At 46.5% G+C, this 25,052-nt stretch overlaps 1 protein-coding gene across 3 annotated transcripts in view; it reads left to right on the forward strand.

Annotated features, from left to right (window-relative positions):
• Positions 1 to 25,052, forward strand: part of PARVB (parvin beta) — a 93,675-nt gene that overhangs the window by 23,901 nt on the left and 44,722 nt on the right. The window contains exon 1 of one of the 3 annotated variants that reach the window (XM_043964959.1): positions 17,770 to 17,900. The exons of 1 other annotated variant lie outside the window; for it this stretch is intronic. In XM_043964959.1, coding sequence (XP_043820894.1) covers position 17,900 — 1 coding nt within the window. In that variant the 5' untranslated portion in view covers positions 17,770 to 17,899. Of the gene's footprint in view, positions 1 to 17,769; positions 17,901 to 18,617; positions 18,762 to 25,052 lie in introns of those variants that run through there. One more of the 3 variants, XM_043964957.1, reaches the window with a different exon arrangement.

The following is a 25,052-nucleotide window of genomic DNA, read 5'->3' on the forward strand; positions in this document are numbered from 1 at the left end:
GCAGAAAGGTCATGGAGAAAGCCAGCTTCCCGGTCAGGAAGACCCAGATTCAAGTCTCCTTTTTGACAGTGACTGTGACAAGGGGCCTCATGCTTCTCAGTGCTCTGGGTGGTTTTCTAAGCCTCTAAGTGACAGGGAAGGTGCTACTGGCATTGGTGGAGAGTGTTTCCTTATCTGGGAGTTCCCCATAGAGATGCCATTCCAGGTTTTGCCCCTATCTTTGAGCACAGAAAAAGGGGATCTCAGAGGCAGAATGTTTCCTGCTTCACATTGGGGGTCCTCACCCTGGGCCCACAGACCCCCTCCCCTGTGAGCCTGTGGATAGGTTATAATGGGGGGACATCTTTGAACTTGGGTGGCACCCCCCCATCTTTATTTTCACCAACCTTTCCTTGACATGGAGCATTTGTTTCCATGATGCTACAAAAGGAGGCCGTGCTTCTGAGAAGGGTGTCGTAGGTTTTGGCAGCTTGCCCAGGGGTCCGTGCGTGACACACAGGGCCTGAGAGCCCCAGATCTAGGTCTGTGGGCCTACAGAGACAAGATAAGCCTGGGGCAGTAAGAGCAGCCTCTTCATGGTGTGATGGTGCAGGCAACAGAAGGGGAATCTCCTCTATCAGAGTGTAGGGAATTTCACGCTCCAGTGAAATTGTGTCCATTCTAAATAATACATGTGGCAGGTGCTCTGCTAGGTGGTAGGAACGTCCATTCCACTGGTTGGATACAATACGTAAGTAGGTGATAAACAAGTATTTATTAAATGCCTACTATGTGCTACATTGTAGCTGGGTGTGCCAAGACTTGGGGCTGCCCTCACAGGGTTTCCGTTCTATCAGGACACATTTATACATGATAATTTGAAGGAAGAAGGGGAGAGAGCTTGAATAATGAACTCATCAGGGAAGCCTTCCTGGAGTAGGGGGCCTGCCTGTGAGCTGAGGCTTGAACAAAGTGGAGAATTATCTGAGGGAGCCTTGGGGGGCAGCAGAACAATCGTTCCTCATTCAGAAGTCTTTCTCCAGGGATAAAAAGCCCTGAGAACAGTGGTCTTCCTTATGTATCTTCAGCCACCATTTATTAGTTTTATTTCCTCTTTGGTGCCGTCCGGGTGGGCCACTTTTAAGAGCTTTTATCTGAGGAGGCTGAGATGGACTCTGGAGGCCTTGGAAATTGCAAGGCCTGACCTGGAAATGAAGCTCCGGTGGGTACTTTGCTGCTATGAAGGGGTGGCCCCTCTGGCCCTGGAGGTCATTCGAGGGTTCAGTCAAGCAGAACAGGCTGTGAGTGGTTTTCCAGAGCCTGTGTAATTAGCCCTCTATGTCTCCAGCTCCCACAGGCTGCAGAGGGAGGCTTGTAGCTGAAATTGTTCCCAACTTGAACAAGACCCACATTTAATTGAGGCTTCCTGCGCACCTTGGTTGTACGTGGACAGAATGACAGTAAAGGAGTCTGCTCATGCTGGGGGTCACAGGTGTCCGGGGCCAGCTTGCCATCCTGTGCACGTCACCCACAGCCTCTCCTGTCTCGCCCCCTCCTCTCCATCCATTCCCACCACTTCTTCCCATGACTGTTAAATTGCTGACCCTCAGGACCCCGTGTGCTGTGGTAACACCCTCCAAACTGGTCTCTCTGCCTTCACTCCCCTTCCCCTCATCAGCCCAGACTTTTTTTCTTTTCTGATATAATGAAAGCAGAAGCCTCTATTAACACAGCTGTGCATAAATATTTATAACTGGCCCTGTGTACGGCGATGTAAAATTAGAACAGTCATGAAGGAGATGTGTACCCCTCTGTAGGGTGATTCCCTATGTCGTCTTTGAATCTCTCAAGCTTGCGTACGTCATAAACCACATTTAAACAGAGCAGGGAGGTGGTATGGCAGAAAGAACCTCGGACTGGGCGTTGGGAGACCTGCATCCTAATCAAGACCGTGCTATGAGCTGGCTTTGACTTTGGCCAAACCACTTCCATTTGTTCATCTCTGAAAGGAGGGGATTAGGTCTCCCACCTGCTCTTCTCTCCATTGCCAAAATCCCTAAAATCAGAAGCCTCAGCTTCAGCTATGGCCCTGGACAAGTCATATGACCTTGACCTTGAGCCTCAATTTCCTCTTCTGTAAAATGAGAGGATCAGACTCAGTGGTCTCCCAGGTCTTTCCAGCTCTGCCTCTGAGACCAGCCCTTAGGAGCTGCTTCTTGTGTCGAGGCCGACATGCAGACCAGGGCTTGGCCCCTCCATCGTTGGCTTGGGTTGGATCTGTGGAAAGAGGTTTGGATTTCCCGAAGCCTTGTGCGTTTGGAGTCCCAGCTAAAATTTCACCTTCTGCATGAAGCCTCTCCCATTATCATCTTTGACTCTTCCTTTGGCCTCCCCTTACTGCCGTGTGGGAGACCCTTCCACGGTCCATAATAGTTGCAGAGGAGACATGTCCACATTTGGTGACAACGTTGCTATTCTGCTCTTTAAAAACATCCTGTTGTCACTTGGTGGAAAAGGTCTTCTCTGGCCCGTGTCATGGAACCAGAGACGTGAGCTTTTTGTCTGCAGTCCTAGTTGTAAAGCAGATACATGACTATGTATATATGCATATGTAAGATACTTACATACACATACAAATTTATATACACTCCCACATGTATTTAGTGATTTTTAGCTCCTATGCAGAGAGGGAAGAAAGGCCCTCCCTTGCCCTGTGACCTCATCGTAGCCTGTTTATAGGTCCTGGGGAAGGTTAATCACTGAGAGGGAACACGTTCTTGCGTTCTTCAGCCTTATATAGAGGGTGCCTCCAGAGCCTCCCGGCTCATGTTTCTGGTTTCTGACCAGGCCTGGCGTTGCTCTGCTGGGATAGGATCCCGGGGAGAGGCTGTCAGAACAGAAGAGAGACAAGCAGATGTGAACCTCAGAGTGCATTAAGTGCACTCTTGTTAATAGGCAGCTGAGCTTCATGGAGAGAAAAACAAGAAGGCATTTGGTTTTCCATTTTGGGAGGTAGGCCTTGTAGCTAAGGAACCAGGAGCTGGCCTTTGGCTTGGTGAGGAGCGTGTGGCCCATTTGCCAACCAGCCGAGAAAATGAAGGAACAGACTGGGAATAGAAATGAACTCAAGGTCCCTGTTGAGCTGCCCAGTCGCCCAGATCACGTGTACGAGATACTGCTGTTGGTACACTTAGAATGAGAGAGGCCATGTACCCTGGCGGCTAGTGAGTTGGACTTAAAGTCAGAGAGACCTGAGTTCAGATCTGCTTGTGGGTCCCTGTGTAGACAAGTCCCTTCTCTTCCCTGGGCTTCTCAGTGAGTTGGTAAACATTTATTAAGCACCTATAGTGTACCAGGCAAAGGAGGTGAAAGACAGTCCCTCCCTCCCCATCCCCTTGATGATCAGCTCTCAGCACTTGAAGTTTGCTTTTGATCATCTCTCCCTATACTACCCTCCTCCTAAAATCCCTCTCCCCCCTCTTCACCTGTTTCTCTGTTGATTTAATTTCATTTCTACACCAACTCTTTGTGTGTGCTCGTGTCCACCCTTCCTTTGCCCCTTTCAAGTAAGAGCGAGCCTCTTGGGATAGTTCCTCCTCCAGCCCCAGGAGCATGGTTATTGTCATGGGCTGTGTGTGGGGGATTGTGGTGGTCCTTAGGTATTCCTCAATAAAGAATTACACTTTTGCACACAGTCCAGTTGGAATTAAAGTGGCCTTCTGTTTGGCCTTAGAGAAAGTGACTGAGTGAAAAGTCAAAGACTTCACCCCTCAGGAGGAGGGCTTAGAAACATTCTCCTCCTTGAGCAGAAGGAAGGCAAAAGCTTTTATAGAGGATAGATGGAATGTCCACTTGAAAACTGGAAAGTGCCCTTTTGGGGTGGGCTAGGGAAAGCTGGGATGCTTGTCATATTCCTCAGAGTTCAGGGAGATTTTTTTGAAATGATAGTTATTTTGTTCAGGTAGTAGCCACACCTAATTGACTTTGCTGCTTTAGAATTTTATGTCCCCTTACTTCTTAGGTGTGTCTGTCCTGATATCTGTGACATAGGGGTTAGGACATCTGGAGGAATTAAGGGACTATTAAAGTTTAGCTTGGCCACCTAGATAGCCAGAGGGACACACCTAGGAAGTAAGGGGAGATAAAATTCTATAGGGGACAGAGATAACTCCAGAAGCCTTTCCCCACCCCACCCCCATAAAGAACTTTCCATTGTCAGGTGATCACCCCATCTATCTTCTGTAAAAGCTTTGGCCTCCCTTCCTTTTGAGTAGGAGCATGAATCTGAGCCATTTCCTTTCCACGGAGGGAAGTCTTTGACTTCCCTCTTGGTCACTTTTTCTAGTGCCCAAATAAAAGACCATCTTTATTCTAATTGGATTGTGTGTGAGAGTTGTAATTATTAACAGAGGAATACCTAAGGTCCCCCACCACCTCTTTCCCTTGTGACAAGGCTATGAACCCATGTCCCAGAGTTACCTTGGAAGGTGCTTAGGGGGTCCAGTGTTAATTCCTTTTTGTTTCTCAATCATGTGATGGTATTACCATCTTCAAACGTTCACCCACTTATCATAAATAGGCAAAAAGGAAGAGAGACTCGATTCTTAACTCATTGTAACAGAAATTAAAAACACTCATAAATAAATTCAATGAGCAAATTTGTAGTTGTCTGAATAAACTATATTTTAAATTTAGCAAACATAGTAATTTTATGAGCCCTTCAGGTTATACATAACACATATTTATGTTCCCAAGCGAACAGAGTGATTTTAGACTGTAAATAGTGCTTAAAAATGTCTTGCACAGAGCAGAAGGAGAGCTTGTTTTCTCCCTTGACAGGTGGAGCCTGATTTTCTGGAACTTTTACATCTAGTCAGAGAGATTAGGGAATTTTTCTAGAGTGTTGTTAACTTTTCAGAGTTAAGAGGCAAAGGACAACTCCTGGGGTCTCCAGAAGGTCACTTGTTGACTTGGGAAAAATCTCCAGGGCTATCTGGATCTTGTCTAACCCTGTCTGGTCTAGACACTCAAGAAATAGTCATCCAGCCTGAGTTCAGACCTGTCCGGTGATGGGGGCCTCACTACTTTCTGAAACAACCCATAACTCTTGGGCATCTCTAAGTCAAGAAGCATTCTTTAGGTTAGAATTCATGGACTAGTCCATATGCTTATTTTGTTTTTTTTTTTTGCAAGGCAGTGAGGTTTAAGTGACTTGCCCAGGGTCACACAGCTAGTAAGTGTCAAGTGTCTGAGCCCACATTTGAACTCAGGTCCTCCTGAATCCTGGGTTGGTGCTTTATCCACTGCACCACCTAGCTGGCCAGTCCATAGGTTGGTTTGTTTGTTTAATTATTTATTTATATAGATATTATTTATTTATTTAGTCCATATGTTTATGATGGTGAGATTTCCCCCTTTGTATTTTTCCTAGCATTTGACCTGGATCTGTCTCCCTTATACTCTTCTCACTCCCCCTAGTGTCAAAGTTCTCTTGGGTATTTCTTGTCCTCTTTGCCCTCATTATAATGTAAATTCCTTGGAAGATTGCTGTTTTCATCTTCAGACTTCCTGCCATGCCTTCTACCTGCTTAATGATGTTCGTTGGACTGAATGAACTGACGCTTGCTTCCTTGTGTGTCTTGTGGGCATCCCCAAACCTATTATCTTCTCTCAGCCTTCCCAGGCCCCTCTCTCTCTACATGGTCACTCGGTAACCCTGGTGGCTCCTGTGGCTTTAAGGACAACCTCCATGGTGGTGGCACCCAGATCTCCACCTCTTGCCCAGGAGCTCCCCGGCTTCATTTGTGCCACTCCAGCTGCCTGGTGGAAGTCCCAGAGACCGTTCAAACTCAACACAGCCAAAACAGAACTCTTCCCCACCCTCCACCCCCATTCCCTTCTTCTTAATCCCCTATTCCTGCTGAGAGGGCCGTCATCTTGGTGGTTACTCAGCTCCATGAGCTCGGGGTCTTTGACTCCTTGCTCTGCTTCTCTCTGTGTGCTTGGTCAGTTGCTCAGCTGTCATGTTTCTGCCTCCATATCTCCTCCATCCATCCTATTCTCTCTACTCATAGCCTCCACCCTGCTTCAGACCCCCATCATCTCTGGTTTAGACCATTGCTGCTATGGGGAGAGGGTCATACCAAGCGACTTCATTCAGCCCGCTTGGTGAAGTAACAGAAGGGGGCAGGTAGCAGACAGGTGAGGTGTCAGTATGTTAAAATGGAGGCCAAAGACACAAAGGGAAATTTCCCTGATGGAATGGGAAGGGGAGCTGGGCCACTGGGGACTGGATTGGCTGGGAGTGGCGTGATGGGGGAGGAAGAAGAGTGGAATGGGGTCATGGAAGAGCATGGCAGATGGAGAGTGGAAGAGTTAGGGGAGGGAGTGGAGGAGCAAGGGGCTCAATCAGAAGGAGAGCCACACAGGTCATTTCTTTGTATGTATATAAGTAGGTCTCCCCCAATGGTCTCTAAATGCTTTGAAAGCCAGAGTTCCTTTTTTGGTCTTTGTACCCACTCGGTGTCAAGCACATAGTAGGCACTTAATAAATGATTGTAATTGCTTCCAGAAATGTACTAGGAGTCACAGTGGATAGAGCACTGGCCCTGAAGTTCGGAGGACCAGAGTTCAAATGTGACCTCAGATAGTTGCTAGCTGTGTGACCCTGGGCAAGTCACGTCACCCCAGCTGTCTTAAACATCTGCGGCCATCTTCAGTCGTCCTGAAATATATCTTGCCACTGGACCCAGATGGCTCTGGAGGAGAGAGTGAGGCTGGTGACCTTGCATGTCCCTCCCTCCCTTAAATCCAATTCACAAGTCATGACATCACCCCAGTGCCATGGTCCTCTTTAGGAATGAAGGACAGACAACAAACACTACTGGGCTGAGGGGGGTCTTCCCATTTCTTTTTTTTTTCTTTTTTTTTTCTTCTTCTTTTTTTTTTTTTTGCTGGGCAATGAGGGTTAAGTGACTTGCCCAGGGTCACACAGCTAGTAAGTGTCAAGGGTCTGAGGTCGGATTTGAACTCAGGTTCTCCTGAATCCAGGGCCGGTGCTTTATCCACTGTGCCACCTAGCTGCCCCTTTCCCATTTCTTAACAGCTGTCCTGTGGAAAGAGTGCCAGCCTTGGAGTCAGCATGTTCACATTCCCCATGTGATGCTGTTCCCCTGTCTGAGCCTCCATTTCTTAATCTGTAAAATGGGACAATAAAACTCACTCTCTGAGTGAGATGGAGAACTTTCTCCCCAGGTGCTGTAAGAAAGTGCTGGTGCCTTAGATGTGAAGATTGTTGGTCATAATCTGACTTTTAGGTCCGATAAAGGACCAGAGCTGACTTTCATACTTGTGTTTGTTGGGGGAGAGGAGGAAGATTTTTTGGTGCTTTTTCTTTTAAAAAGTTACTATGCTCCTGTGCCTTGTGATTGGCTGTCACTGTAAATAGGTCCCTCTGCTTTCCCTGGATTCTGATTGATTATTTAGCCATAATATTAACATCAACTTACGTTATTATAACACTATCTAATACCATATTATGTACTAATACAAAACAAAAATATAGCTCGTATTACATTTAAAAATTGTGACTAATTTATGGCAGCCCTGGGAAATTTAATTAGCCTGCCCGATCTCCTGTTTATGTTGGGTGAGTGGGGAGAATAGGTGCCCTGTGTCTTGGAATGTGGGTGTTGGATATAATGGGTGCTATTGTGATCCCCGTCTGGGTGGCTGCTGGTGGTTCTATCTCAGCCTCTTTTCTAAAACAGAAAAAAATCGTCTCACTTAGCGTGTTTGACAGGCGCACGAAGAACTGTTGTTAAACAGATGCCGAGCTTGCTGTCATTGGATTTTAAATAGGACATGTCATTCTCTTGGCTGGAATGCTTGCTGTGCCGGGGTGGGGGGCGGTGGGGAAAGGCCTGGGGGGATGTGTTTTAATATGTTTGCATGTCTATACAAGGATGGATCATGGGGGTGTGATGAGGAGATGTGTTTTCCTTTCCTTCTGGAGAGTGGATGAGGGCCTTCACACTGGAGACACCCAGCAGGGTGGGATGTTCTGTGCAGATAGACACCATGTTGGGAGGTCCATGCCCCGCTTGTGAGTGGTATCCTTTTACACTGGATCTGAAGCTCTAAGAACTAGCTTGAGTCCCAACTTAGAAGTGTCCATCATTGAGTAAATCATCAAGCACTTAGCATGTGCCCAGGTCTGTAATAGGCCCTGGGAATAATACAGAGACAAAAATAAAAAAGGCCTGTCCTCAATGGGCTTACATTCTGTTAAGAGATTCAACATGGGGGGAGCTAGGTGGCACAGTGGATAGAGAACCGACCCTGAATTCAGGAGGACCTGAGTTCAAATCTGACCTCAGACAGTTAACAATTACTAGCTGTGTGACCCTGGGCAAGTCACTTAACCCCAATTGCCTTACCAAAAAAAAAGAGATTCAATGTATACACATATGAATAAATACAGAGTGTGGATGAAATAAACTCAGGGAAGTGTGGGGGGCGGGGTAGGAAGGCGCTAGCAGCTAAGTGTTGGTACTTGGAGTCATGGATTGCCAGGTTCAGTCATAATACCGGACTTCCTTCTAAGCTAGGGCTCACCCTGGACCCCCTAGTTGCTTTCTATCTTTGAAGGTGTGTAGGGCACAAAATGGCTGGATTTGGAGTCAGACCTTGAACAACTTTCTTCAACTTCCCAGGCCTCAGTTGCTCCATCTGTCAAATGAGCAGCTTGGATTAGATGACCTATGAGGTCCTGCCTATCTCTAAATCTATGCTCCGGTGATAACTTGATCACCTGGGTGACCTAGGGCAAGTCACCCCTGTTCCCCCTGCCTCAGTTTCCTTATCTGTAAAATGAACTCAGTGGCTTCTGAGGCCCCTCCTAATTCTAGAACTTTGACCCTTTGATAATAATGTCATTGATTATTTTGATAATGTCATTGATTACATGTGATGGGCAAGTCACTACTCTCCAAGTCTCATTTTTTTTTACTATAAAACTATAAAATAAGGGGTGTGGACTCCCTCTAAAGTCCCTTCCAGATCTAGGAATCCTGTGATTTTATGATTATTTTGCTTTTGGTTTTATACCTGCAGTATGGAGCATTCTGTGTGTTATGTATTTTTTAAAAAACCTTAAATTTATTTTTAACATTCTTTTTTTTTTCTTTTTTTGCGGGGCAGTGAGGGTTAAGTGACTTGCCCAGGGTCACACAGCTAGTAATTATCAAGTGTCTGAGGCTGGATTTGAACTCAGGTCCTCCTGAATCCAAGGCTAGTGCTTTATCCACTGCAACACCTAGCTGCCCCTATTTTTAACATTCGTTTTAAAATTTTGAGTTCCACATTTTCTCCTTCTGTCCTATTCCCACCTATTAAAAAAGCAAGCTAACTGATGTTGATTTTATATATATGTATATGTCATTAAAACATATTTCCATATTAGCTATGTTGCCCCTGAAACAATAAACAATAAAAAAGCAAGAAACATATGAAAGATAAAATCAACAACAACAATATGCTGTGATCTGTATTTAAACTCTATCAGTTCTCTCTCTGGAGGTGGAGAATATTTTTCATCATAAGTCCTTTGGAATTGTCTTTGATCATTTTATTGCTGAGAAGAGCTAAGTCATTCACAGTTGATCATCGTACATCATTGCTGTTACTGTTACTGTTGTGATGTTCTGGTTCTGCTTGTTTCACTTTTCATCAGTTCCTGTAAGTCTTTCCAGGTTTTTCTGAGAGCATTCTGTTTAGCATTTCTCATAGCACAATAGTATCCCATCACAATCATATGCCACAGCTTGTTCACCCAATCCCAAATTGATGGGTATCCTCTTAATTTCCAGTTCTTTGCCAAAAAGAGCTGTTTATAAATATTTTTGTACATGTAAGTCCATTTCCTTTTCCTTTGATCTCTTTGGAATACAGACCTACCAGTGGTATTGCTGGCTCAAAGGGGATGCATGGTATTATAGCCCTTTGGGCCTAGTTCTGAGTTAAGTCACAGACCTGGCTGGCCTTCCTGGAGTTTTCTTGCTTTTCTCCATGCAAATAAGTTTCCCTTCCATAGGCCTGTTTCTTTCTCTTTCTTTCTTTCCTCCTTTTTCACTTTCTCTTCTCAAAAACATTTTTTTTGATCCTTCTTGTCTTTAATTGCCAGCGTTTCTTCCTGTGTCCCTCCCTCCCTCTTTTTTCCCCTCCCAGAACCATCTCATATAACAAAGATTCTTTCCCTCCCTTTCTCTTTCTGTCGCTCCCTTTCCCCCTTCTGGATGTTGCTTCCCAGTAGAACCCTTCCAGTAGTCCCCTGCAGGGCAGGGACTATTTTGCCTTTCTTTGTATTTCTACCTGGCACGTAGTAGGTGCTTATTAATAAATGCTTGTTGATGGAAGGGGAGGGGATCTGATGACAGCAGTCCCTCAGGCATTTAAAGACAGTGATTGTGTATCCTGCCTCCCCCCCCCCCCAGTCTTCTGTAGGCCAAAAATCCCTAAAATGCAGCCCAGAAATAAACACGTAGGGTAAATTTCCCCAATTTTGGAGACAGTCAGTCAGTCAATAAACACTTATTATTTATTTATAGGCTGAGGAACAATGGCACAATGCTTGAAATTATTGTTTAGGCAGCAGGGCCTGGGCTGGCTGGGAAATGCAGTGAATAATCTCTGAGGTCTCACAAGGTCTGAGCACTTCCTCACAGGGAGATACCTTGGGAAAAATTCTCCAAGCTGCTCATTGATTGATTTTAGCTTCTGTTAGAGCCTTTTGTTAAAGACCCGTTCCTCTGGAGTTTTAGAGGGTCTGAGTTCAAATCCTACTATGGCTATTTATTTCCTGTGTGATGTTGGGCGAGTCACTTAAAGTCCTTGGGCCTTAGTTTCCCTATCTGTAGAAGGAGGAGAATGGACACATGGCCTCTGAGGTCTCTTCCAGACCTACTCTAGGATCCTGTGATTATTCTGGCCTTGGTCCGTAGACCTACCCTCTTTAAAGGAACAATCATAGAATCAGTAGGAATTGGTAGTACATCAGCCCACTGATACATCCGCACTAGCTTCTGGCCTTGCATTTGGATGCTGCAGGGATGAGATCCTTCCATTCAAATCTCTCTTATAAGGACTCCACCTTTAAAAAAGAAAAAAGAAAAAAGTGGAAAAGCGAGGAAATGTTTTTATGGCTCTTAAAATGTTTCTCAAAAATAGAAGAGAGAGCGAGTTAGTTCTTTCTTTAAGTTACATCTGAATTAATTTTCCTGAAGTGTTTTAGCCCTTCTTATTAATACTGCTTTTCTTGAAAAAGAATTAGAGACTCAATCTTCAGGCTGGGCAAGCGACCCTGGGGCAGTAAGGCAGAGAACTGGGCGCTCCCTCCAAGGGCATTTTCCAAGTAACTGAAGGCCTTCCTTGAATTGATTTGACATTTTTTATATAAATTGGTTTCAAAATGAACTCTCCTAAAATGCATTGGTTAGCTTTCTTAAATAGACTCTGCTGGCTAGAATACGAACCATAATTTCTATTTGTATCCTCACAACGTAGCAGAAGCACGTCATTTTTTCCCCTGATTTGACCTTTTCTGATGATCAAATGCCTTCATTATGAAAACCATGCAGACTTAGCTGGATGGAGCCTGGGGCACTTGGGGGCAGCAGGAAAGAAGCTGGATTTAGAGGTAAAGGACCCGAGTCACTTAATCCCTGGTCCTCAGTTTCTGCAACTATAGAATGAGAAATTTGAACCATGTGACTCCTGATGTCCCTCCCAGCCCTGAGTTTGTGGTTCTGTGACACTTGAGAGTGGGGGGGGACACGTGCTAGCTGTTTTCAAGAATTAGAAGGGCTTGCCATGTCCTCAGAGGAGCATCTAGACTTGTTCTGCTGAGCACCAGAGGATATAACTGGGAGCCGGGGAGAGGGGGCATCCAGGTGGCACGGTGCAAAAAGTGCCAAAGTGGAGTCAGGAAGACCTTAGTTCAAATGTGGTCTCAGACACTTCCTAGCTGTGTGACCTTGGGCAAGTCACTTCACCCTGTTTGCCTCAGCTTCTTCATCTGTAAAATGAGTTGGAGGACATGGCTCTTGTATCTTTGCCTTGGAAACTCCCACATCTGAGTGCTCTCCTAACTCTGAGAGTCTGTGCTTCTGGAAATCTTTCTAACTCACGCTCCTCCATTTTAACCCAGACTATTGGGATAGGAACTGGGCTTGTGATTGTGTCAATAGAGGGAAATCCCAGATGAAGAAACACCTTTTATCAGTGCAAGTCAGTACCATGGCTGAATGGAGCCATCTTAAGAGAGTTGCCTAGAATGCTGAGAAGCCAATTAATTTGCCAAAGGTCACAGAGGTAGTGTGTGTTAGGGGTGGGACTTGAGCTCTGATCTTCTTGGCTTTTCTATCCATTATGCCGTTTCGTCTCCCAAAGAGTATACTACCTGACACTTACTAGCTGTGTGACCCTGGGCAAGTCACTTAACCCTCATTGCCCCACAAAAGTATACTAAATATAAATTAACTTTTCAGTTTTTATATAATAGACTTTTTTTTATTGTTGTTGTGAGGCAATTGGGGTTAAGTGACTTGCCCAGGGTCACACAGCTAGTAAGTGTTAAGTGTCTGAGGCCGGATTTTAACTCAGGTCCTCCTGAATCCAGGGTCAGTGCTCTATCCACTGTGCCACCTAGCTGCCCTATATAATAGACTTTTACTAGTATTTGTTTTCATTTTGCCTAGATTTTCCCTGGTATCCCTTTACCTCCCCCTTCCCAGAAAGCCACCCTTATAACAAAAAATTTTTTTTAAAAGAAAGAAGAGAAAATTCAGCAAAACTGATCAACACATGGAAAACAACTGATATAATATGGACCCCCCATATCTCTTCTTTGGGATCAGATTTAGCCATAGTTTTCAGCCTTCAGTTTTGATTGTTGTGAATAAATAAGCATTTATTAGATTTACTGTGTGCAGAGCCCTGTGTTAAGCACTGAGGATACAAATAGAAAAGTCAGAGACAGTACCTGCCTTCAAAGAGCTCCTATTCTAATGGAGGAGTTGCCACATAGGGGAGATTTCAGCTACAAATTGAACGTTCTTAGGTTGTAGCAGCAAAGCAGATGGTGGCGTCCCTTCCTTGGGCTTATTTCCACTGATATAATCTTATCTCTTTCTGATGTTGAAACATCTTGCTGTGGTTGTTCTGTCCAGTTACATTGTTACAGTCCTTGAACGTATGGTTCTCTTGGCTCTGCTTAACTCTCTCTGCATCAGTTCATGTATATCTTATGCTTCCTGTATTCATTTTATCTGTTGTTTCTTGGGGCACAAAAATCTGCTGTTACAGGCATGCACCATAATTTGCTTATCTCTCTTCTCCAATTGGTGGGTATCTGTTTTGTTTCCAGTTCTCTGCTACCATAAAAACAGCTGCTCCAGTATAAATATTTGGTGTCTAGGGGGCTTTTCTTTTGGTCGATGGAACAGACTAGACAAAAAAAAAGCATCAAAAAGAATTGAGTTCCATTACCCAGTGTTCTATAAACCTGAAAACATAAATTCCTTAGGAAAGAACTTGTTATTTGATAAGAACTATGAGGAAAATGGAAAACAATCTCTGGCATAAATTAGCCTGAGACCAGCATCTTATACCATATTCCACAATAAATTCAAATGACCTGAATTTCAAAGATCACAGCATAAAAAATGAAAAACAGATCACATAAAGGTCATTTGCAGCTAAGGGTAGGGAATAAATTCTGAACCAAATAGGGATAGAAGCAGTTACAAAGGAGAAAATAGATAATTTTGATTATATGAATTTAAAAGCTTTTATACAAACAGAAGTAATGCATCTAGGATAAGAAAGAAGGAAAGCAGGATGGATTTTAAATTAATTACCATGATTAAATTTCACTAAATTTATAATGTAAAAATAACAGTTATTATAATTAATAACATAATGAATTGGGGGCAGCTAGTTGGCACAGTGGATAAAGCACCAACCCTGGATTCAGGAGGACCTGATTTCAAATCTAGCCTCAGACACTTGACACTTGCTAGCTGTGTGACCCTGGGCAAGTCACTTAACCCTCATTGCCCTGCAAAAAAAATATAATGAATTATGAAAATAATAAAATGAATTTTTTTTTTTTTAGTGAGGCAATTGGGGTTAAGTGACTTGCCCAGGGCCACACAGCTAGTAAGTGTTAAGTGTCTGAGGCCGGATTTGAACTCAGGTACTCCTGACTCCAGGTCCGGTGCTCTATCCACTGCGCCATCTAGCTGCCCCCATAAAATTAATTTTTATTAAGTTCCTACCATGTGTCAGGTTCTGTACCTAACTGATCTTCACAATAACCCTTAGAGGTGCTATTATTACCCCATTTTACAGTTAAGGAAACTGAGGCAGACAAGGGTTAAATGACTTGCCCAGGACTGCCCATAGTGAGTTTCTGAGGCTGGATTTGAACTTGGGTCTTCTTGACTCTAGTTCCAGTGCTTTGTGTACTGTGGCATTCCCAGCTTCTAGGAAGGGAAGAGACTGATTGGGTATCATATACCTCAGATTAGGGTTTGATATGAACAGCTAAAAAAATTTCACAGACCAAGAGCTATTCCCCAACAGATTAGCTGTCAAAGGATATGGGCAAATAATTCTCAAAAGAAGAATTGCAAGCAATTAATAACCATATGAAAAAATACTCCATATCACTAGTAATAAGAGAAATGCAAACCAAAACAACCCTGAATTTCTGCCTCACACTGACATTTTACCTTAAATTGGTAAAGATGTCAAAAACCAGTATTGGAGGAGTTGTGGAAAGACAGGCACACTGGTACACTGTTGGTAGAACTGTGTGTTAGTACAACCATTCTGGACATTTTAAATTATGCAGATGAAATGACTAAAATGTCCTCACCCTTTGATTTGAGGAAGCTAGGTGGCACAGTGCATAGAGTTCCTGACCTGGAATCAGGAAGACCTAAGTTCAAATCTAGCCTCAGACACTTAATAGCTATGTGATCCTAGGCAAGTCACTTAACCTCTGTCCAGCTCAGTTTCCTCAACTGTAAAATGGAGATAATAACAGCACCTACCTTGAAGGGTTGATGTGAGGTTTAAATGAGATAATATTTGTAAAAAGTACCCAGTATCTGGCACATAGGAGGTGCTGTATTAATGCATATACCAGGCACTGTTCTAGGCCCTGAAGCATGAAGACAGAAGTGAAACAACCCTTGCCCTCTGGGCTAACATTCTATTGGGGAGACAGTGTATGCACATGATACATACAAGGCATTTTAGAGTGGAAAGTTCCCTGATAGCTGAGGAAATCCAGGCAGACTTCTTGTACTTGGGCAGAGGAGGGGCCCAAGGGCTTTGCTGGACTGCCCAAGGGGTCTGTGACCCACAAAAAAGGTATATATCAAGAAGGGGTCCTCAGAGGCCATCTAGGCTCCAATTCCCTTCTTTTACAAGGAACAAACTGACTCTGAGAGATGTTACATGGCCAGGCAGTGACAAAACCAGGATTTGAACTCAAATCCTCTAACTTCAGAGCTGGAACTCTTTCTAATGAATCACACTCGATTTCCCCATCTGATGCCTTGGGGGGGGGGCAGGGAGGGCAGGAAGGGAAGGGCACAGAGCTGTGGAACAAAGCTAATTCCATGTATTTTCATTTCCAGTGCATTCCCACCCAGTTATCCCTGCTTCACATTTACTTATACATGCATGTTGTCTCTCGATTAGACTGTAAGCTTCTTGAAGGCAGGGCTGTCTTTTGCTTCTTTTTGTATCCTCAGAGCTTAGCACAGTGCTCAGGTGCTCAATAAATGTTTATGGATTGGTTGGTCTCTTTGGGAGGGGAGAGAGAGGAGGGTTTGGGGTTAGTCCTTTCTGTCCATTGGTGGTCTTAACACTTCATCTTCCTGAGGCACTGAGAATAGGGTTACAGGATGAGACCAGGGGGAGAAGCAGAAGTGTTTGTACCAGGAGGGGCCAGACTGTTGCTGCCCCTTTGGTCATCCTGCCTGCCCTCCCTGCCCCTCTTCCCAAGGAGAAGTCCCTTAATCTGGATGAGCTCCAATCTGTGGGAAGCAATAAAAAGAGCATTAGATTGGAAGGACCTTGAGCCCACCTTACTCTCCCTGCCTTGGCTTTGCTGCTTCTCTGTGACTTTTAGGGTCACTACAGGCAGTGGGGTAGGGAAGGAGGCCCGCTGTTCAAATTCTTGATCAGATATTATCTGGCTGTATGACCTTGGGCAAGGCATGTCACCTCTGCCTGCCTCAGTTTCCTTATTTGTAACAGGGGATAATAATAAACACTCACCTCACAGAGTTGTTGTTGGGATAAAATGAGGGGTTATTTGCAAAGCACTTTGCAAACTCTTTCCTGAAGAGAAGGTAACATTCATCCCTGCCCCCTCCAAAAAGAGTCAGAGGACCTCATTCATATACCATCTCCCTGTCCCTTTGCCTCTCTGAACTTCAGACTCCTCATCTCTAAAGGAGAGGTTAGACTAGACTGTCTCTGCAGTCCCTCAGCACTAGATGCCCGGTAGAGCCTCAGTTTCCCCAGCTGTTAAAATGAAGGCATCAAATAAAGTGATTTCTCAGGTTGCTTCCATGTCTACTTCTTATGACTGGACCTCCAGAAATCATACTTAGATGTTCCTGGATGAATTAATCACTTGGGTTTGGAACTGGTCCCTTGGCCTTGAGCAGTCCTGATTGGCCAGGGAGTGAATATGGACTTTCTCTAGGCATCCCCAGATGTGGCTGAGCTTTACATCCCGTCTCGCCCTCCACCAAGCCCTCTGGCTAGCTGCCCTGCCACCAGGAGGCTGGCCACAGGCCCTTCCCTATTCCTAGTGCTCTAGGTACAGAAGTCCAGTCAATTCTCTCGTTGCTTCCAGAAAAGATATGCCAACCAACCAACCAACCAACCGACCGATCAGTCACCCTCCTTGTGCCTTCTGGCCATCTTGCCCTCTCTCAGCCCTGTCTATCCCACTCTCCCTCTCCTCTCTTTCTCTTCCTCCTTCCTCCCTTCCTCCCTTTGTTCATTCACCCTGTCTATAAGATGGGTCTGTGGATGCCTGTTCTGTGCCCCAGGGCCCTTCCTTCTGGGAGGGTAGCCTATCTGTAAAGGGTCTAGCCAATACTGTGCAGTGTCTATATTTAAACCTCCTTAGTTTCTATACTTTCTTTGGGGTTTTCTCCTTTTGAATGTTTGATTTCTGAAGTCATGGCAACAAGAGTGACAAGTGCTTAGTGGGGAGAAATTTGGGGACTCCTGAAAGGAGGAAGTGCCGTATGGAGCAGATGCAGGAGGGGGATTATTATTAGGCACCCCTCATGCTGGGCACAGGTTGCCCCATTTACTTAGCATTCCACGGGCCCTTGCTCTTCTCTGCCTGGAGACTGGCATCATGGCATGCCAAGCGGAGAGGGAAGGTTTTCTCTGACGCCAGAGCCCTGGTTGGCCTTGCCTGGGGCCCAGGTTTCTGAAGACACACCAAAGGAGAGGATCCACCCTTCCTTCCTCATTTCTCGCTAGGTTATGGGCTTCCTTCTTTTCGGGAAGAGCAGGGAGAAGAGGAAGTGTGTGGCCTGTGGGTGGCTGCCTGGCAGCCAAGATAAGGGCGCTATTTTGTATCTTGAAGCAGCAGCCTTGCCCTCCCTTTCAGGGGTGGGGGCTTCGGTGGCCCTACTTCCTCCAGGATTCCCAAAGAAGGCGTCTTGAAAATCGCAAGTCATGGTGGAGGTCGAGGCCGTGTCCTCCCGTCCCTCTGGGGCATCTCTGCTTGTCCTGAGCTGGACACAGCCTCCTCTCCTGTTCTCCGCCAACCACTGGGTCTCCAGGGCTCCTGAGTGCATCAGCCTCCCTCATCACCAGTGAGTTCTTTCCTTTGTCCTCGCATTTGTCTTTTAGGGTCTGCCTGGAGCTGAGACCCCACAGGGTCCTCCCAGGCAGTGTGTTCTCCCACCACAAAACACTGGGGATCTGCAGGCTCAGGCTGGCTTCTGGAAGGGGCCTCAGAGGCCATCTCTGTCATCCCTTCCATCATTGTATGGATGGGGAAACTGAGGCATAGTGCACTGGCGTGACCTAGGATCCTGGATCTGGAGGTGGGAAGGGCCTCCAAAGCCATCGAGTCCAGCTCCCCCCACCCTTTTCAGATGGGGAAACCAAGGTCCGGAGAAAGGCAGTGACTTGCTCAAGGTGACCCAGGTTAGCAGAACTGGAATCTGACTTCCGCCTTCTGACAGACAGTCCTGCAGCCTCAGTGCCACCCCGGGACAGGGGCTCTCAGGTCCCCGTACAGGGTCATTAGAAGCACGAGGACAAGGACGGTGAAGGGCCCACCCCAGCCCCCCTGGAGGACAAAGGTGCTCTAGATTGGAGATGCCAATTACTTCATTTTATAGAAAAGGACACCAAAGCCCAGAGGGACACCTGGGACTTGTATGATCATGAATGGTGTGCTCTGGGTACGGAATTCTGGTCACCTGAGGGAGGGAATGGATGAGGAAAGCATTTTCTGAGCTCTTGCTGTGTACAGAGCACTATGCTAATTGCTGGGGGACCACGAGAAGATGGTGCCTGCTGTGATGAACATTGTAAAGTACCTTGTGGACCTTCCTCCCAAGAGGGCATGACATTCATTCCCTCTCTCCTAAAAGATCCCTGGTTCTGGAGTCAGAGACCCTGGGTGCAAATCTCACTTCTGACACTTAGAACCTGGGTGACCTTGGGTAAGTCCCTTATCCCCTCTGTGCCTTAGTTTTTCCCTCTGTAAAACAAGGGGCTTGGACAGGCTGACCTCTGGGGGCCCTGCCAGCTCTACCCATCTGGTCCTGTGGTGTTTCTGCCCAGTGGGCAGTCAGGGCCTTATTGACTGACTAACTAACGGACTCAAGGCCTTCAGAATTCCTGTGTGGAAAGATAATGGTCTCATGGGGTCAGGAAGCTTCTAGAAAAACAACATGAATAGAGTAATTAACCATTAGGCCCGAGTGTGAGTGAGACACGCCTGAAGTATGTTCTTTCCAGGACTGCTTGAGTTTTTCCTGTCCTCAGAGCACCCCGTCCACAAGGGAAACCACTTATTCCCACTGAAAAGTTCCCTCCCTTAGAGCCAAGGCAATAACTGTCAGTCATGTGGGAGTTGGGAAATAATCCCAGGGGCCCAGATCGCAAAGTCAAGCCTGCCAAAGCTCAGTGAGATGTTAGAGAGTCTTACTGGGCTTGGGGAGAAAAAAGGAGTCAGTCAGGACATTTATGAATCGCCGGCTGTGTATGCTGTATACAATATGCTGGGGGAGCTAGGAGAAGAGTTTAAATAAGACAGAGGCCCTGTCCTCAGGGAGCAAAAAGAGGAAGTATAACCACAACAAACATTTATTAAGCACCTTCTGTATGCAGACCCCTAGTCTGGGTGCTAGGGGGTCATGAAGAATTGGTCCCTCTACTCACAGAGGATAGTTTTGTAGGAGAATGAAATAGATCCATATGGAAACACAGTTCTCAATACTGATCCACCGATTAAGAAGTAATTATTAGGCACTACTGTATACCAGCCAACACACCAAATACTGTGGGTACAAAAAAGGCAAAACCAGCCGCTGCTCTCCAGGAAGGTTTGGGGGCCGGGGGAAAAACTGTGAGTGGCATGTAAGGCAAAAAGAAAAAGTCTAGGCTCATAAATGTAGACCTGGAAGGGGCCTCAGAGGTTAGAGAGAGCCCAACTCCCTCATTTTACAGAAAGGGAAATTGAGGCCTAGAGAGTGACTTACTGAAGGTCATCTAGGTAGGATGCTGGGCCTAGGGACAGAAGGGACCTCAAAGGCTGTCTAGCCCAGCCCTCTCATTTTATAGAAAGAGAAACCGAGGCCCAGGGAGTTTGTGAGTTGCCAAAGGTCACACAGATAGTGGCAGAGATAGGATTTGAACCCAGATCTTCTGACCGAGTTATTGGGAATGGAGTGACAGGAGATGAAGCCACTGTACCAAAAAGAGGGACAGAAGCAAAGTAGAGAATTAAATATGAAAAAGCAAACAGTGTCAGAGTCGCTTGAAAGGTAAGCCTGGTCAGGATAATTCCCCCTAAGCCGCTTTCCCCAGGCATTTGATCCATCTGCCCCCCTGTACTTCCTGGGCCCTGGCCTTGGAGCGGGTCCCTTCCCTTCCTTTCTGTCCTTGAGTCTCCTTCAGCATGGTGGGGGGGGGGCAGGCAGGTGGGAGGGGAGCGGAGCAAGGGAAAGGGTTGGGTGCTGCCACAGCTGCTAATGGCAAGTGGTCCCTTGGGGATTTCAGCTGAAAAGCCTCTGTGTTACCAGGGTAACGGAAAGGTGGGAGGCCAAAGGGCCAGGGCCCTTGGAGAGCTCTTGCAGAGCAGCATCCTTGGGCAAGGAGGTGGCTCTGTTCAGTGGGCAGAGCCCTTCCCATCCTTCTGATGAGGAGAGCCAAGATGGGGGTGGGAGATTTCTCCATACCTCTGCTTTCCAGTATGAGGAAGTGCTTGGGATCATAGTTAACACCTACAATGGACCTCAGAGGCCACCTACTCCATTTTACAGAGGAGTAAACTGAGGCCCATAGAGATGTGACAGGATGCTGGGATTGTAGACAACCTACAAGTCCATTTTACAGAGGAGTAAACTGAGGCCCATAAAGAAGTGGGCTCAGGATCCTAGATTGGAGGCCTGAAAGGAACCTTAAAGTCCACTGAATGCCACGGATCTTTTCCTCTGTATTTTACAGATGAGAAAGCTGAGGATTCATTAGGAGGCAAGCCTTTTCCTTAGCACTCCTTCCCTGTTCAGTTTCCTGGGATCATAAGATCATAGCTTCAGAGCTGGAGGGGACCTTATTGACCACCTGCCCCAACCCTCTCATTTTAGAGTTGACATGGAGGCTCTTAAAGGTTGAGTGACTTGCCCAAGGTCACACAGGTGGGCAGCATCAAAGGCAGGATATCAGCCCAAACCCTCTGCCTTCTTCTCCTGAACCTCTGGCCCTACTCACCTCCCTTGGTATCTGCGCACTAGGCTGGTATGAATTGTGATTATTCCTGATGACTCAAATACCCAACTCCAGTAGAAGGGAAAACTATCATTTGGGGCATTGGGATGATTTTTAGATCAGAGCAGACATGCCTGATGTAGCTGGAGGCTAGGAATAAACAAACAAACAAATGAACAAATATTTGGGCAGGAGGTCATCTGCTTCCCCATTTGGGATGCCCACATGGACCCGCCGATGCCTGGGCTTTTGCAATGAATCCCTGGGACTTCCATTGGCAGAGAACGGCCTCCAGGGGGCGCTGTGGTCCTGGCCTTGTTCAGCCCCAGGTATTGAAATGATCTCACCCAACTCGTGAGTTTCAGCTGCAGCAGGTTCCCCTGCAGTCAGTTCAGTTTTTTAACATTTAATGTTTCATCTTTTGATTTTCTCCCCCACCAGAGAAACACGGCACTTCTATAGACGCCGTCAGACAGCATCAAACTGCTGCTTTCTTCCTGGAGCCAGGACGCGGCCCCCTCGGCTTTGGGGACATTTTTGTCAGCATTAGTGCTGGTCCGGAATGTTCCCTGCCTCTCAGTGGCTTCATTAAATTGTGCTTTTTGCTTGGGGTGAGCAGCTGATTCTGTTATTGCGTGACTGTGAGGGTCTCTGTCACAGCTTGCCGGTAGCCTTGTGGCTCCCAAGCACAGGCACAGCTGTTGTCCCTGCTTTTAATTATTAGTACTTGAGCACCATCTCCTGGAATCTTCCTTATCCAACTGTGTTTGTGTCGGGTGTCCTTGGCGGGTTCCTTTGTCCCTGTAGGCCTCAGTTTCCCCACCTGTAAAATGAGGGGGTTGGACTTAGAGACTCCTTCCCAGATCTAAAGCTCTTCACTCTTTCATTTTTGTATCTCAGTGTCTAGGATGGTGCTTTGCACACAGTAGGTACTTAATACCTTGGTCTTTACCTTGTCTGTGACCTGGATCCCTTCGGCAAGCTGGAGAAGCTTGTGAACTCTTTTTCAGAACGCTGTTTTTAAATGCATAAAGAAAATACAGAGGATTACAGAGGAAACCAATTATATTGAAAGACAGGCAACAAAATAGCCTTTAAAAAGCCATGTTCCTAGGCCCCAGGTCAAGAATTCCCAATTTCATAGATGCTTGATGATTAATACTGTGAACTACTGATTGGCTGTGTGACCTTGGGCAAGTCATTTCCCTCTCTGGGCTTCACTATCCATTGAGGACGTGGAACCGAATGACCTCTAATGTCCTTCAAGCTAGAACTCTGTAGTCTTCTCAGTTGTTGATATACTGTGTGACCTCAGGGAAGCCTCTTCCCCTTTATGGGCCTTCATTTCTTTCTCTGCAGAATGAGAAGCTTGGACTAACTAGTTGACCCCCAAAGCCTTCTCCCTCTCTGAGTCTATTGGGCTGTTAGTTTTAGTTTTGTTTCCCAGCACCTAGTACACAGTTGGTGCTTAAAAAATGGTTGTTGATTGATTCTATAAACTGCTTTGGTATTACCATCTTTATGGCATAATGAAACCGTGGCCCCAGGTCACCTTGAAGGGCCCTCTCAACTCATAATTGATGGTTTTCTGAGCCAGATGAGGCTAGTAGTTTATCTTTGTGACCATGGCCACATCTCTCAAATTCCTTGGGCCTCAGTTTCCCATCTGTAAAGAAAAGCTAGGTGATGCAGTAGATAGAGTGCTGAGCCTAGAGTTAGGAGGACCTGAGTTCAGATCCCGCCTCAGACACTTCCTAGCTGTGTGACTCTGGGCAAGTCAGTCCACCCTATTTGCCTCAGTTTCCCCCTCTGTAAAATGAGCTGGGGAAGGAAATGGCAAACTGCTCCAGTATCTCTGCCAAGAAAACCCCACATGGAGTCACAAAGTGGGGTCAGAAACAATGGAAATAACTCAGCAACGACAACGACAAATCAGGCTGTTGGACTGGATGCCAGTTAAGGTGCCTTCTAGTTATGGCATTAATATTCTTGGACTGAATCACTGGATTGCCAGTCTCTGAACCTTTGTTTCTTCACCTGCAAATGGAGGGCGTTGAACCCGCTGACCCCTATGGCTTCTGCCACCATGTTGTTTTTGTGATTGCCTGTGCTTCAGGTGACCCAGCAGCCCCGGGGGATGCGGTGCCGAGTCTCGTGTCATTTCTCTGAGAGGTGCTTTTGCTGAGACAGTAATTAGTGACAGGTGAGGTGTGCTGCCTTCTGAGCAGGTTAGAAATAATTGCCAATTTGTTATGATAGAGGCAGGCGTAATGTGGTGATTAATGGGTGTTCAGAACACGACGGTGGCTGCTTGTCAAAGGGCCTCGCAGGCCTGCAGGGTCAGGAAGAACAACCTAAATGAAGTCGCCTTCATTTCTCTGAGGGCAAGGAGCCTTGGGGGGCTTCTGGCTGACAGATAAATGGACTGTGTGTGTGGAAATAACCAAGATTTACTGAGGCCATGGCAGAGGCTGGGAGATGGATGATGATATTCCCGGGCCTCTCTGAGGGGACGTCCCCAGGCTGTCGACCCCACGGATGCCTCTTGGCACTTAGAGAGCCCTGGGTCTGAATCTGTACTCGGCATCCGTGGCCCTTGGGAGATGCTTGCAGACCGCAACAGGATTTAGGCAGTGGAGGACCGCCTCGTAGAGGCGTTTAACTTGTATTCACGGGAGCCAAGTTCAAATCCCAGCCTTTGATTTTGGTCAAGTCACTTGTCAGTCAACTGTCAACAAGGGTTTATTTAAGTATTTATCTTGTGCCAGGCACTGAACTAGGAGCTAGGGATAGAGAAGACAGTGGATGGAATGATCTCAACTCGCAGGGAGTTTGTATTCAAATGGGGAAGACAATACTTACGAGTGTCAAGAGAACAAAGACAAAGTGGATGAGTGTAAAGATCGATGAGATGATGAAATAGAAGGTATCTTGGTAGGGAAGACACCGGCCACTGGGGAGGAAAGTGGTGGGGAAGGGCATTGGACAGAAGATGGAAGACCAGCTTGAGCCATGCTCCAGTGAAGAGAGGGATTCTCTGAGTCAGAACTGAGGAGGGAGAGACGACCAGGGCAAAGGTGTAGAGGCAGGAGATGGGGTGTTATGTGAGCACCAGAGAAGAGGCCAGTTTGGCAGGATTTGGGGGTTCAGGTGGGGGACTAGTGTAAAGTAAGGGTCAGAAGATGCTTTGGGGTCACATTACGTCGGGCTTTAAAGCTAAGCAGAGCCATTTACATTTTTCCTGTAGGACTTAGGGAGTCACCAAAATGATTGAGTAGGAGAATAGCTTTAATGGGAATCACTTTAGCAGAACTGTGTAAAATGGATGGTAAGATGTGGGACAGGGAGGCCTAGTGGGAGGTTGTTGTGATAAAATAGGTGAGAGGGAATGAGGGCCTGAAGTGGAGAAGGGGGAGGTACTTGACCTCTGAGGCCCAGCAGAGTCATACCCCCTCCTAAGTCTCCTCTCTGGGCTGAAACGGCCCCAGATCCTTTGACTTCAAGCTTGGCTGAGCTGGTGATGGTGGCTCAGCCACATTTGCAAGTGCCTCTGAATTACCCAAGAACAGATGGCCAACGGATGTTGAGCACATTTCGTTCTACTCCACACTCCCCTGGTCTGTGGTCTCAGCCCCTCAGTGCAGATGGTAGCCCATCTGGAAGACTTGTCCGTGTCCTCCCCAGGCTCTACCACAGGGTGTCTACTCGGTGGGCCCGAGGCCTTGTTGATGGATTTCTCTGACTGACCCCCTTATCCGCTTATCCCATCTCTCCCTTCACACAAACACCTCATCACCGCAATTCTTCTAACTGGACTCCCTGCCCCGAGTCTCCCCATTCTCCAGCCCATCATCTTATACCCTCGTTTCTTCCCATCATGCATTTCACTGATGAAGACTTTCCCTTTCCTTCTTCCCCACAGTCCCTCATTTATCACCTGGTGCAGCGGGTTCACCCTGATCCCATGCCTCTCCATTGCCCTATGGGTGATGTTCATCTTTATTCTAGGACAGTGGGGTTCC

Source organism: Dromiciops gliroides, chromosome 5, assembly GCF_019393635.1.
Source record: "Dromiciops gliroides isolate mDroGli1 chromosome 5, mDroGli1.pri, whole genome shotgun sequence".
Taxonomy (NCBI): domain Eukaryota; kingdom Metazoa; phylum Chordata; class Mammalia; order Microbiotheria; family Microbiotheriidae; genus Dromiciops; species Dromiciops gliroides.